This window comes from Lissotriton vulgaris, chromosome 2_1 (genome assembly GCF_964263255.1).
Source record: "Lissotriton vulgaris chromosome 2_1, aLisVul1.2, whole genome shotgun sequence".
Classification (NCBI taxonomy): domain Eukaryota; kingdom Metazoa; phylum Chordata; class Amphibia; order Caudata; family Salamandridae; genus Lissotriton; species Lissotriton vulgaris.
Window position 1 is genome coordinate 1,812,539,333 of NC_141687.1, and position 13,925 is coordinate 1,812,553,257.

The 13,925-nt window shown below is 45.8% G+C and overlaps 1 protein-coding gene across 8 annotated transcripts in view; it reads right to left on the reverse strand.

Moving 5' to 3' along the window:
* ARNT2 (aryl hydrocarbon receptor nuclear translocator 2) overlaps positions 1 to 13,925 on the reverse strand; it is a 916,564-nt gene that overhangs the window by 672,733 nt on the left and 229,906 nt on the right. For 4 of the 8 annotated variants that reach the window (XM_086957881.1, XM_086957880.1, XM_086957879.1 and 1 more), the window contains exon 5: positions 5,820 to 5,879. The exons of the other annotated variants lie outside the window; for them this stretch is intronic. In XM_086957881.1, the coding sequence (XP_086814007.1) occupies positions 5,820 to 5,879 (60 nt within the window). The remainder of the gene's footprint in view (positions 1 to 5,819; positions 5,880 to 13,925) is intronic. 8 annotated transcript variants of the gene reach the window in all.

Genomic DNA, 13,925 nt, shown 5'->3' on the forward strand with positions numbered 1-13,925 from the left:
AGTCCCACTCTACCACAGGAGTACACTTGACAATGCCCCCAGGACCTCAGGGGAGGCACAAAGGGTGTCAGGCAGAGGCCAAACAGCAGGATCCAGTCCAGGTCCAGTTGCCGCTAGTCTGCTGAGCAGTGGCAGGAAAAGACCTCGTTGAGCTCATTGGGTCCTTGCAGCTTTAAAAGGATGTCAACCTATGACACTTCGAGTCCACTTCATTGTCATGGGTACAGGAGGGAGAGCAAGTATAGTCTTCTAAGCTTGGCTCAGAGTTGAGTGTGTAAGTGGGGTGGAGTGTACAATGGTAAGTTTAGTGTCCTCCCACATCTAACACCAAAATGTAGTTTGACGCAGCAACAGTTATCCCAATAAACTCAGAGGCAGACGTCTGATAAAACAAAGCAGGGTTTTCCAGCAACCAGACAGTGGTCACATAGGTATGGTGTTCTATCCTGTTCTCATCCTTTGAAGTGTGTCCAAGAGTTATATGTAAAACCCCAGTCGTCACGTAGGATTGAATATTAAAGCAGCAGGTGTAACTGTAATGTAAACAAGCATTTGCAATGCAATTGGTCTCGTATTGATTACATTTTGAAGTATTGAAGTATTGGAGTCGCAAATTGCAATGTTTCTTTATGTAGGAGTCCGAAATTTACCAGTGGCTGTGATCCAGAGAAAAAACAAGCAAAATAAGCAAAGCAAATGCATGCCTGATAAAAGAAAACTGCAGCACTTTATGGATTCTTAAGAGGGGAGAAGAGAGTGAAGAGGAAGAGTGAAGGGGCTGGTGTGGAGATAGTGAAGGGGCAGATAGACGGAAAAGAGACAACAGAGTGATAAAAACTGTAGACCAATTCCTGTGGGTTATTCTGTGGCTATTGAAGTGTGCGTGTCTCGTACTGGTAAGCACGTATAACACCATTTGAAGCACAATTTAATATCAGTATCGTACTAACAGAACAGAAACTACGCTGCTTCAGCGGTGTGACCAGACAGTTCAACACCAGGTAAATAAAAAAGCCTCGATGATTATTAGGTGCAGTGATTAGCCCAGTTTAGTTGGCACTAGGGAAGGATGAGGGACTCAAATCGGTCCATTCCTTTAAGGTTGCAAGCTGGGCTCTGCAGTATTCTAGAGGAAACAACAAGCCGGTGGCAGAGCTGGAATTTTGGAGCTAATGTGTTTGGGGGTAAATAAAAGCATTGTAGCCACTTTGCGACCAATTTGTTTTGCTGTATTTAGTTAAATATTTTTTGTATTGTGAACCTTTTTTGACTCTCCGTCCTAAGGCTACATTTTGCAACAGAAAACAATTCTTATAAATATGACATTTCCAGCAAAATCGTTAAAGCAGTGGAGCGAAGGAAAGGAGAAGAAAAACAAGTTTATTGAAATCACCGTTTTGAAGGAAAACAGAAAACGAAACTAGCGCTCCAGTGTCAAACCCAAGTGGCGTTAATGTGTTTGGATGTGAACCAATCAGGGCACTTTGCAACCACTCTGTGTTGCTTTATTGAATTAATTGTTGATTTTTAGTATTGTAAACTTTTTTTTCTTTCTGTCCTGTGGCTGCACTTCCAAATAGAAAAACATCAAACAGATGACATTACACAAATCTAAAAAAAGGAAACGGCCAATAGAAAAGTGAAAAGGCAGGAGCAGCATATGATAAGGAAAGGCTTTTCTACTCCTCTTGGTGTGGCAAAGAGGAGGAGAGAAAGGAAGGAGGAGTGCTAGTTCACTGCATACATTTTCACGCCCTTCACATAAAAGAACAACAAGAAGGGGCAAGCTGCGATGAGGGAGGAGGCAGAGCCGGACTGGGAACCACAACCGGCCCTGGCAAAGCGCTCGGCCGGCCCCTTGGGGAGGGGGGAAGGCTAGGGCGGCCGAGCAGAGCGTCTGATGGATTTAACCAATGGGAAGGCAGCGGGCGGGACATAAGTTCTTTTGAAGTCCTTTTCCCCTACAACAGGTCATCCTGACAGCGCATGCGCTGTCTAGGTTCGACCTAAAAAGGATACTCACTGAACCTCCGCATTTTCTTCCAGATTTAGAGGGGTCATCTCTGCCCAATCAGGTCTGTCTATTGCTTATTTGCAGAAGGCATCCCACATTCATTCACACCTAGTGCTAAGTACTAACTAGCATAAGTGGGAGTATAAATGCAAATGGGCCTCCAAAGGCTTTAGGCTAGGAGAAGGTAACTTTCTAAAAAAAAAAAAAAAATTAAAGGACGTTTTACTTTATATTTATCAAATATACAATATCATAATTGATTTGGATTTATACTAACTATTAGAATAGTTTAATCATAATTTTTCAAGCAAATCCTTAACTGAAATTAGCATTAAATGTAATAATGTAGTCTAGCGTTTTCCTGATAAAAACCCAGCCATGTTACACTGAAAATAGTTTTTTGGGACTTTTTCAAGCAAGGAAATGTTTAACATTAAATTCCAACATGTCCTACTTTTAAGTACCATGCACCCTGCCTTATGTCCAATAACCTCTTCCATGCGTCGGATGGTCCATGGCCAGTCGACGTCACGGTGGGCGTGTGCATCGGACAGCCGGGGGCCGTCCGATTCGCGCACAGGTGGTATTAGCCTGCACAGCAGGGGAATGTGCGCCGCAGCGAAGCAGTTAAGGCCTACTAAGATGTGACTTATAAATATTTATAAGAAATGTTTTGACCTGTCAAAGGGGGTTGCTTTGACAATTAAAATTTGCAGTTTAAAACTGCAACAGGCTGCAAATGGCAGGCCTGCATCCATATTTGCACTGTCACTGTAGTCGGTGGCACAATGAGTGCTGCCATCCACTGGTGACATTTAACTTACAGGCCATCGGTCGACTTTGTAGCACATACTTGGGACTTAAAGGGTAAGTTAAATATGCCAATTAGGGGTATGCCAGTGTCTCCATGTTCAAATGAGGAGCATAGGCAGTTTTCATTGGTTAGCAGGGGTAAATTTCCCAGAGGTCTACAGTCATCAAAAATATATGGTCCAGCAAACATTTGAAAAATCTGGGGTGACTGTGCAGAAAAGACAAATTTCCTACAACAGAAACTGATTTCCAACTTGAGTAATAAACAGGAATTTCCTATTTTATTAATGGCCTTAGGGCTACGTTCAGTGAATTGGGGCTGGCTGCTTTGATATCCGAGTCTTTTAGGATACAGAGATATGCTAACTTAAACCCACTAGTAGCAACTGGTGGATCCCTGGCCCCTTAGTTTGCACCAGACACCCAAAAACAAAGACTGCGACCAGCAGTTTTAAAGATAATGCACTAAAGTGAAGTATCCCCAAGAGATCAGTTGTAGCAAGTGAATTTTCCTTGAAATGTGCTTGGTTCTGTAATGGAGGATGGAGCTGTGGTGGAGTAGTTCAGTTAAAAGAGCCCCAGAATTCTGAGCGTCGGTTAATAGACACCATAGATTCAGAATTTTATGATATTACAATCTACTGGGAGAAATTTCTTTGGGTATTTAAAATATTTTTGTACCAGGAAAGCAGAGCCTTTTTAACCAGATCCTCTGCTCAGTTGTCTATAGCTCTCAGGTACGTTTCTCTTTACAACACAAATTTGGTGGTTGCTAAATGTGGGCACACTTATCTAATTGAGTTTAAGTCCTCTTCTTTTGTAGATTAGGGTATTTGGATCCTAATGAATTGTCATAGATCATTTGACTAAATAAAGAGCAAAAAGCATGTTGACCAGTGATAGAGAATAAGAAGGAACATTACCTTCCATTATATTCCTCTCTTTTTGTATTCATTAACAAGGGCCTCTCAAATAATACATTATTATGATACGCTTGCTTAGTTAATTTTATTTTCAGTTTCCTCACCCATCTACACATACATAAAAAGACTTTCACCTTCAAGTAAACTTCATTAACGACTAGACAAGTAAAATAACTCTGGTAAAAAGCCCCCTTTCATGGGCTTGTTAGGCAATGCAGGACCGGCCCAACGAGGACCAGCCCGATGATGAAGCATGCCACCCTTGTTGGTGGGGGCCCTTGCACAGATATTTAAACATTTTCACCAATCTGTATTTCACCTAGACACACTAGTGGTGTTTACCTGGAGTGTAAATAGTATTAGCATGTTCTCCAGTAGCAGTGGTGCCATTAATAGTACCAGTAACAAGCATTAGTGTGATCTTCCCAGCCCCAGAACAGGCTTCTTAAGTCATTATTTGTGCACTACTGCTTACCTGACTAACATTCTGGAGGAACCAATTCTAAGTTAGTGGGAAATACAACCTTCAAGTGACTATTCACAAGTAACTTTACTTTCTCAAATGTGATCTCCCAGATACAGCAACAAGCTACTTATATTAACAAAGGATGAACCAAGAGTCTCCGAGATGGAAAATCAACCTTTCAAAGCCATCAGAGAAAACTAAAATATTATCCAAAAAGTTAACAGAAATCAACAGCACAAAATAATCTAAAAACCTTTGGCGTCATGGGTGGCACTGAGGGATCAAATACTCAACATTTTGCAGCACAATTATTAACCAAAGCACTTCCCGTCTTAAAGAGATGTCTAAAGAGGTTTAAGTGATTTCTAAGGGGATCCAGAGGACACACCATGTACCTTTCACTTGAGGTCCTGCCCTTACAAGTAGATCAACATAGGCACATGCTTCACGACTAGAATAACCACCCATGACAGGAGATTTTTACGTTGCTCCAAAGAATCTCTGTCAGACAAAACATACGTTTTGATCATCATGGCACGGGATCTACAGATAATACCCAATATGATTATAATCATACTTATTATAACATGGCGGCAGAAAGCAAAGGATGTGTTTTCGATTGCCAAGACTTTCTAGAACCCTGGAAAGAAACATAAGTCCCATTTTCAAAAGTAGATGTTTAATACAGTTGGTTTTCAAAGTTAAGTATTAAAAAATATTTAGATGAATTTCTTCGGAGCAGACGACCCTTGGAGCAAATGTGGAGCTTCGAATTTCCAATGAACATCAAGATTTCCCTGGTTTATCAAAGTTTTGAAGTTTATTAAGATAGAATTGCTCTATAAAGGAATCCTACTCTAAAAATAATGTTAAATAAATGGCAAAAGGTTTTAAAATACTTAGAAGTGTAGTATGTTCATATTTGTATCGACATAAAGAAAGCAAACAACCTTACATCACACAAAATGTCACACACACACACACACACACACACACACTGCTGTGGGTATTTATATATATATATTCATTAACCCCTTCACTGCGGCGGCAATTCCGCCGCAGAGCTAGGGGGTGGGGGTGGCCGCGCGGCTCACCTGCGCTTGTGACGGAACCGCTCCGTCACGCGCCTCGGGTGAGCTGTGCTAGTGACAGAACGGTTCCGTCACAAACGCGCCCGCTCAATAGAACGCGCCGCGCAGGCGCGGCTAGCGGGCCGTGACGGAACCGTTCCATCACTAGCACAGCTCACCCGAGGCGCGTGACGGAACGGTTCCGTCATAAGCGCCGAGCGGGTTAAAAAATTAAGTGTTTTAAAAGCACAGAACTGTAACCAGACAGACACATTTGTTCAGCTTCCTTTATCCAAGCTAGGAGAATTTAATTTATATTACTGAATTATAAATCTGACTTTTCCATTCAAATAATAAGTTTACATACGGGAGAGTTCATTTTGCAAGTACTTGTTCCTACCTTAACAGCTTGTAGTCAACTGGATTTGGGCTTTTCCCACCTGGAAACAAAACACCCAGCTGTCTGAGGCAGTGGCCCAGGCGTTGGACCTGGCCCTCCCTGTTTGCAGGAGACCATCAAGGAACACCCATACCTGGCAAACCTCTCCTTATCCCCAGGAATCTGATCCTCCTCTTCCTCCTCATCATCATACCTGCAATGGGTACAGAAGACAAATGAGAAGTCAGCACATACAGGATAAATGAACAAAACGCACAATGGGTACTTAAACACTGGAAGATTAAGATAAAGGCAAACATAAGATTGGTATTCAACAACAGTGGCATGAGGCCATGAGATAGGCACACACATTCAGACACTAGCAGGTTGCAGAAATCTTAGTACTTGTAGACACCGATAATGGGTCTGGAGCCAGGGATTCACAGGCAGTGGCAGGGAGTAGGAGCCAATCACTTACAGGAGAAAAATAACTCTACATTTAGATACTGGCTGCAGGCATTTGCTGAGCAGGAACAGTGGCCGACTGCCAGTGCTAATAAACAAAGTAAGCAAGAGACAGCTCTACAATCCCATGTGCCAGTTTCTGCTTTACTAGGATTTCATTATAATTTGTGTATCCAATCTCAGCTGAGAATGAAACCCTTGCATTTACTAAAGTTATCTGTTTTTATAGAAATCAAAAATTGACAGGGGGCAACATGGAATACAGGGCAGACTATTATAGTTCCCTGGGATGTGCCTGCTTTGCTGTGCAGCAAGAGTATTCAATCTAGGGCAAACAAAGAGACATGAGTTCAGTTCACCAATAAGACTGATAACTGTGAGAAAAGGAGTTATTAATTTTGGGGAGAGCCAGGTGTGACCACAAACAATGTCAAGTAATTCAAGTTCTAAGAGTTAAAAATTGGTTTCATTGAGAAATACTGGGTTTTCCTAACAGTGGCTTAAAGTGAAAGATTTCCTCAAAGAATATTGCTAAAGGTGATTAGGAATTATGAATATTTAGGAAAATGCAATAAACATCTATACGAGGCAATGGGAACAATATTAGTCTACGAACATTACCAAAAGAGGCCACCAAAAGCCACTTTCACTAAAAATGAAAAACAGTAACCAGCAAACTGCTCTGCCTCACATAGGCTGGGAGGGCAGTGGAGGGTACGTAAATGCTAGAGCACTCAAATGCTTCCAAACTTCCGGAAGCTCTTCTATGGGAATCCCATTCAGAGATTCCATGAGAAGATGGATTTTCCAACCATACATCACATTTGTGCTGTATAATGAGTGCGTAGGCTTACTTCCTTTACTCAGAATTCCTTTGTCATGTTGAATTAAGGAAAATTACTTGTGTATTTCCTACTTTTGAAGGTTTTTGAGGTAACAAAGTAAATAACAACAGGCCAAATGACTGTCAACAGCACGGGTAGTGTAGGGACGCTAGGGTACAACTAATCTGCACTTGTCCTTAGCTGTTGCAAGCAAGAGGACATCGATTGCAACCTTTAATTTTAAACGGACCTGCCAGGAAACAATGGAATTGGCTTTCACTGGTGATGACCTTTTGGTGGTGTGATGATTCGGGAATTATGTTGAATTTATGATAATTATAAGAGCAGACGTCATCTGTATTGACCCAAACGGAGGTGGTCTTAAAACACGTTTTAACTCATGTATTAGCAGCAAATCGACGTTTCCTTAGTCTTTTTAGAACCTGTTGTGTATTAGGTTTACATGACCAAATTAAACTTTAACTTGTATGCTTGGCTTTTGTTGTTGCGACTCTAGTTAATCAACAATAGCATTTTCAAAATTGGAAGTGGTCAAATCTAATGTAACAAAACTGGGGGAGCCGCGCAAACAAATGCACTTTACTACAGCAACCATGTGGGCTAGCTGGGCAACAGGTAATATCCCCAGTTTATGTACGTTCCACCAAACAAACACTGGCTTATAAATACACCTTTAAGGAGACCTAGGAGAAATGGTATAAATCTTATAGTTTGAAACATTTAATCTGATAACGATAGGTCTGAATAACATTTAGTTAGTAAAAAAGTTTTAAATTCATAACATTATATAAACATACCATTAAAGCAACTGAGCTTTAACGTTCAACCCTACTAGAGGTTGTTACAATACTAAATCTGTCTTGGCCAAATTTTAAGCTATAACCAAATAAAGGTTCAAAATAAAATAACTTTTACAAATGCTTTTTACCCAGAGTTGTGCAAAAGTATTTGTATATGTTTTGAATGAAAATAAATTACTAAAAAACACTCTCCTTTAAAAAAAAATAGAACAGTTTCCATTTCTTCTAATTCATAGCATGTTCAGAGTCTGGGGAAAAGGCTATTTCTTACAAACTAACAGTCTTTTAAACTAATAGTTTTTAACTTGCGACACAGATTCAAAAAGGATATACCTTGGGGGGCGCTAGAGGGCGCACTAGCAGTATGGCCGCACCGATGTGAGGTTCCTGCAGCCTGGATTACTAATCCGGTATTTATCCTGCATTCCCACCGCCTTTGCTCGTCCTGACCACGCTGACCCATAGACACTACCCTACTGCGGCCTCGGTGCAAATTTCACTGCTCCACCATCCTCCTATCTGCAGTTACATCTGCTGGAAGTTTCACCCAGAGCGGAGCGGAGGAACTGCTGGGGCTACTGGCGGGGCTGGCAACCTACGAGAGGTCGCGGCGCACCACGAGACAGGTGGGCCCCACAGCGTACTCTCCCGCGAAGTGTCCCCGATCAGCATTACCTGCAAGTACAACCCTAGGACGGCCCTGAGTGCGCCCTATAGTGAAATTACCGCCGAGAGCTGGGCGGCAGCTATCTAGTTCCACCGCTACTGCTGCCGTGCTGGAGACGCTGCGCTGCTTGGCACCTCCGGCTGGGGGGAATGGCGGCCGTTTCGTGCAGCGGGTGATGCGGGACGCAGCTGCGTGAGTACCCTTGCCTACTTCACTCCCTGACACTGGTGCTCAGGAATTGCCCGTGCTACACCCGGTAGTTGTAACTGGGGACCCGGACGCTGCCTGCTGTACCGACCGCCCCCTTGGCGCCCACGCTGCGGCCCGTGGCGCCCCTGGACATCGTAGAGCCTGCGACTCAGGAGCCGCCGTCCCCAGGCAGTGAGCTCATCCTGAAGCCCTCCACCCCTGCGGCGGGCGTTGCGAGCGCTGGGCGGCTTTCACTTCTGGAGACTGCTGCTACCCCGCTCCATTGCACCTGGGACACGAAGCGCTATACATGCCTGCTATACCTGCTGGGACCTGAAAAGTCACCTACTGCTCTGCCACAGTCTTCACTCTTCGGCTGGATCCGGTGCTCTATGGCACTAATCTACTGGTGCTGGGCCCCTTCCTTTTTCCTATCCCCTCTATGTGCCGTGGGAAGTGCATGCTGATACAGAGTGGAACCTTGCAGCTTCAGCCCGGGTTGCTGCCAATGACACTATCTTCCTGCCGCATTGATTGAGGAACTCAGCGTTGAGGAAGCAGCTGCTAATCATGACCGCCTTGCCTCCTGCTGACCTTACCTGGACTGTGGATCCTCCCCTGATTTGACCTGCTGTTGATGTACCAGCTACTGGCATAGGATTGCTCTCACAGTGTGCGAACATTCACTGTCTCTTCATGAAAGGGTGCTTCCAGGGGAGCTGTGCTGGTCGCTTTATACCGCTTCCACCCCACTTCACGCCCATCGTAGCGGACATCCCCTATCCTCTGCTACAAATACCTGCTGATGACTAACCATGGGCAAACCGTACAATAGGCAGCCCAAACTATTGTTTGATTCAGCTGCGACCAAGAAGGGGCTGCGCAACACGCAGGAGGCGAGAAGCTCCCAAACCCTTGCTGAGACAGACACTGGCCCCAACCCTGTCGCTTCTGACTTCCAACAGATGATGCATGAAATGAGGCAGGGGTTTGCTACTATAGTGGACAAAGTTGACAGGATGTCATCAAGGATGGACGCCATGGTGCACAAAATTGATGCGCATGAGGAGCGCATTACAGCGACTGAACAACGCATATCCGGCATTGATGATACGGCGGCCACCCAGAAGACGCAAATTGCGAGAATGGACAATGTGCTCCGACTCATAGCCGCTAAGAATGAGGAGTTGGAAGCCAGAAGTCGTCGCAATAATATCCGCCTGATAGGAGTGCCGGAATCTACCAACACGGGGCGCATGGAGGACTACGTGGAGAAGATACTGGTTGCGGCGATTGGCCCGGAGGCATTCTCCAAGCAATTTATTGTTGAACGGGCCCACCGGTCACTGGGACCGAGGCCCGCTACTGGGGCTCCGCCACGACCCATCATTGCCCGCCTTCTGAATTATCGGGACCGTGGCGCTGCACTACGGGCAGCTCGCACCAACCGCACACTAACCTGTGAAGGGGTCAACTTCTCCATTTTTCCGGACTTCACCCCGGTGGTGCAGAAACAACGGCGTAAATTTTTAGAAGTCAAGAAGAAGCTGAGGGCACTACAAATCGACTATGTGCTGCTCTACCCAGCTAAATTGAGTGACGCATCAAGCGAAACAACATTTCTTTACCAATCCTCAGCAGGTGGAAGATTTTGTTAAAAGACTCAAGCGAGAACGCGCAGAGAACAAGCGTAGCGGTGAGGACAGACAAGAAGACTTTCACTCGGCCAATGAAGATGAATGACACTGGACACTGAATGCCTGACTCCTGTTCTGCCGCTTGAGTGCCCGAATCGGACCCTCCTGTTAGGCCTAAGTGGTGGTCATTTCGTATGCTACTGGAGGTCACCAGTCGAGCACTGGACTATGGTGGTAAAGTATTCCAGGCAACCCCCCCCCCCCCCACTACCTCGGTCGCGCCTAAGGTGGCCGGACAGGACACAGAGCGAGGTGTGGGGGGTGGCTATGTGCGCTACTAGACTAAGCCCCGAAGGGTATACCCCATTGTGTTTTTTGACACTGATGCAAATGTTGGGATGTTTTGGTATTATTGAAGGGTGGGGGGGATGGGTTTTCTGGCAAGTTTGGGTTGCTTCAGTGGGTGGGGGGGTGGGAGCACTCGTTTTGGAGTGAAATGGAACCTTGGTGCTAACCTCCTTTGCTGTTTTGGCCGAATGATCGCAATAACTACAGTTGTCCACTGGCAATATATGTTCTGGCACGATCATACTGTGGCAGTAGCTGCTTGCTTTATTTTTCCCTTATGTGAACTGTGGGTCACAGGCGTGGTGTGGGGGGAGGTTATGTGCACCTCTAGATTTCAGCCTGAAGGGTATACCACATTGACTTTGCTGCTTCTGATACAAATGTTGGGGTGTGTGGGTTTTGTAAAGGGGGGGGGGGGGGTAGGGGTTACTGGCAGGTTGGGGATGCTTCAGTGGGAGGTGGGTGGGTGCACTTGTCTTCAGGTGCGGTGGTCCCCCGGGACTGCCTTCCTTTATTTTTTGGTTTTCTTCATTCCTGTGCTATTGACTGCTACTTTGGTTAAGGGACCTTGGTTGTGTCATAGTGGGCCTCATTTGTTTATTTATAGCATGTAGAGGTCTTGTGCTTTGCACTCAGCTGCACTCCTACTTCTGCTGGGGTGCAGGATTCTGCTTGTTGATCACTGGATGGCATGCTGTGCACTTTTGTAACGGGCTGCCTGCATTGACTGAAATGTATTTGTTTATGGACTAGTGCGGGGTTGGGGTGTTGTAGTTGGGTATTGTCAAGTTGGGGGGGGGGGGGGTGAGCCACGGGGAGAGACTGTGATGTAGCTTGGATGCTGGTGCGGTTGCACTCTGTGTTTTGGCTGAGATGCTTTTCACCTGAACGGCGGGATGGGCACATAGCTATGCTGGTGATGATGGTTTTGCAGGGTGGGTAATGGCTGACACTGCGCTGGATAAAATATCGATCTGTCTTGGAATGTGCGGGGTCTTAATGATGCGAGGAAGTGTAGGAATGTATTGGCATACTTGGATAGGCACCAGGTGCAGATCGCTTTGTTACAAGAAACGCACTTCCGCCCACGGGTGGACCCTAAATTCGCTAGTCACTGGGCTGTTAGGAAATTTTCATCGTTTTCGTCATACGCGAGAGGTACTGCTGTACTAGTTAAAAAGACACTTCATTTTCAAGAGTTGGGGGTGAGATTGGATGATGCGGGCGTTATGTGATATTGTGGGGGAGGCTCGGGTTGGATACTGTTGTAATCGTGAACTGCTATGCACCCAATGTTGACACTCCGGGCTTTTTTACTACTCTCTGGGGACACGTCCTTTCCACGGAGGCCACACACATCATATGGGGCGGGGACTTTAACATAGCCTTGAGACCGGGAGTAGATAGGTCTGACGGGAGCAGTCAGTATAACAAACAGGCGAGGGACGTCCTACAAGGCATTCTGGAGGAGGCGGGATTGGTGGATAGCTGGAGGTTCACACACCCCGACGATAGAGAGGGCACACACTTCACAACACATGCACGTTCCTGGGCCCGATTGGATTATGGTTTTCTTTCACGGGGCCTTAGCATAGGCTTGCATAGGGTGGAACACCTTTTCAGGACTTACTCTGACCACTGTCCAGTGCTGGTTGTTGTGACTTTCCCAGGTCTCAATAGGCCCCGACCACCATGGAGATTGTTTACTTCCGTACTTTTAGACCCGGTCTTTAAGGCGGAACTTGGGGATGAGATTGAGGCATTCTTCCCCAGGAATAAGGGTTCGGTTGATAGCGTGGAGATGATTTGGGAGGCATTTAAGGTGACAATTCGAGGGATTACAATCTCTAAAAGCTGTGGGGTACTGCGAACCATCATCAGAACCATAGCGCAATTGGAATCGGAATTGAAAGACTTGGAGAGAGAGATGATAAGTAACACTGATCCTGAGATTTGCCATAAGTTTAGGGACAAACTGTCAGAATTCGAGGAAGAAGCCGCTAGAGAAGTGAAATATAGGGGGAAGTATTGGACTGCTAGGAAGTACTGCGAAGGGGAAAGACCGGGTAAAGTACTGGCTGCCCTCACGAGACATCAGCGCTTTAGCACTGGCATCCTTGAAATTACTACGCAAGGCGGTGTGCGGTGTCGAGACACGTTGGGGATTCAGAAGGCTTTCCTTCAACACTATGAACAGTTATACTCTACGCAACAAACAGGGGAGGTCCGCTTTGGGGGCTTTCTTGACGACATTGCATTGTGTTGGTTATCTGATGGGCATAGAGCATTTCTCGGAGGACCTCTAGAGATTGACGAAATCCGAGATGCCATAATGTCCTTGAGTAATGGGAAGGCGTCGGGGTTGGACGGCCTCCCTGCCGAGTTTTATAAGTGCTATATAGACACGATGGCCCCGGTTCTTAAGGAGGTGTTTGAGGAATCACTGGAGGTGGGGATTCTGCTGGGCACGATGAGAGAGGTGGCGATTACGTCTTTACTGAAACCTGGTAAGGACCCCCTAGACACTGACTCCTATCGACCCCTGTCGCTGCTTAATTGCGACGCAAAAATTCTAGCGAAGGTGCTGGCGACGCGGCTTTCTTTGATCATGCCCACTATAGTGCTTCCGGATCAGTCCGACTTCGTCCTGGGACGTGCCACTACCCATAACCTTCGCACACTTTTCTCCTTGATCCCGACTATAGCGCCTGAACTCCCTGTCGCTGCAGTTTTTTTGGATGCTACGAAAGCATTCGACTTGGTGGAATGGAACTACCTCATCGATGTCTTGTGCAGGATGGGATTTCCTAAAATCTTTATTGCGTGGGGGAAGCTGTTATACACCAGACCAGTGGCTAGAGTGATTGTTAATGAAACGCTATCCCCCCCAGATGCCTATAACAAGAGGAACTAGACAGGGCTGTCCTCTCTCCCCGTTGCTCTTCGCCATAGCAATAGAGCCGTTGGCATGCCATGCCGGATTAGACAATTACATAAGCACAGTGCGTTCAACTGCTTTCAGCGGCAGATAGGAGTGTCCCTTTACGCGGATGACATCACCCTGTATGTGAAAGAGCCGCAGGTGCATCTCAACCCGATCCTGCGGGAGCTCATTGTTTTTGGACGAATATCAGGGGTGCATATGAACTGGAAAAAATCACAATTCTTCCCACTCACGGCGGCTGTTGGGAGATTGCCGCTGGACTATCCCCTGGAGTGGTGCGATACCGATCTTCGATATCTGGGTATAATGGTTTCACTTAATAGGGAGGAGACGGTCAGACTTAATTACGGAGTTGCCATTTCTAA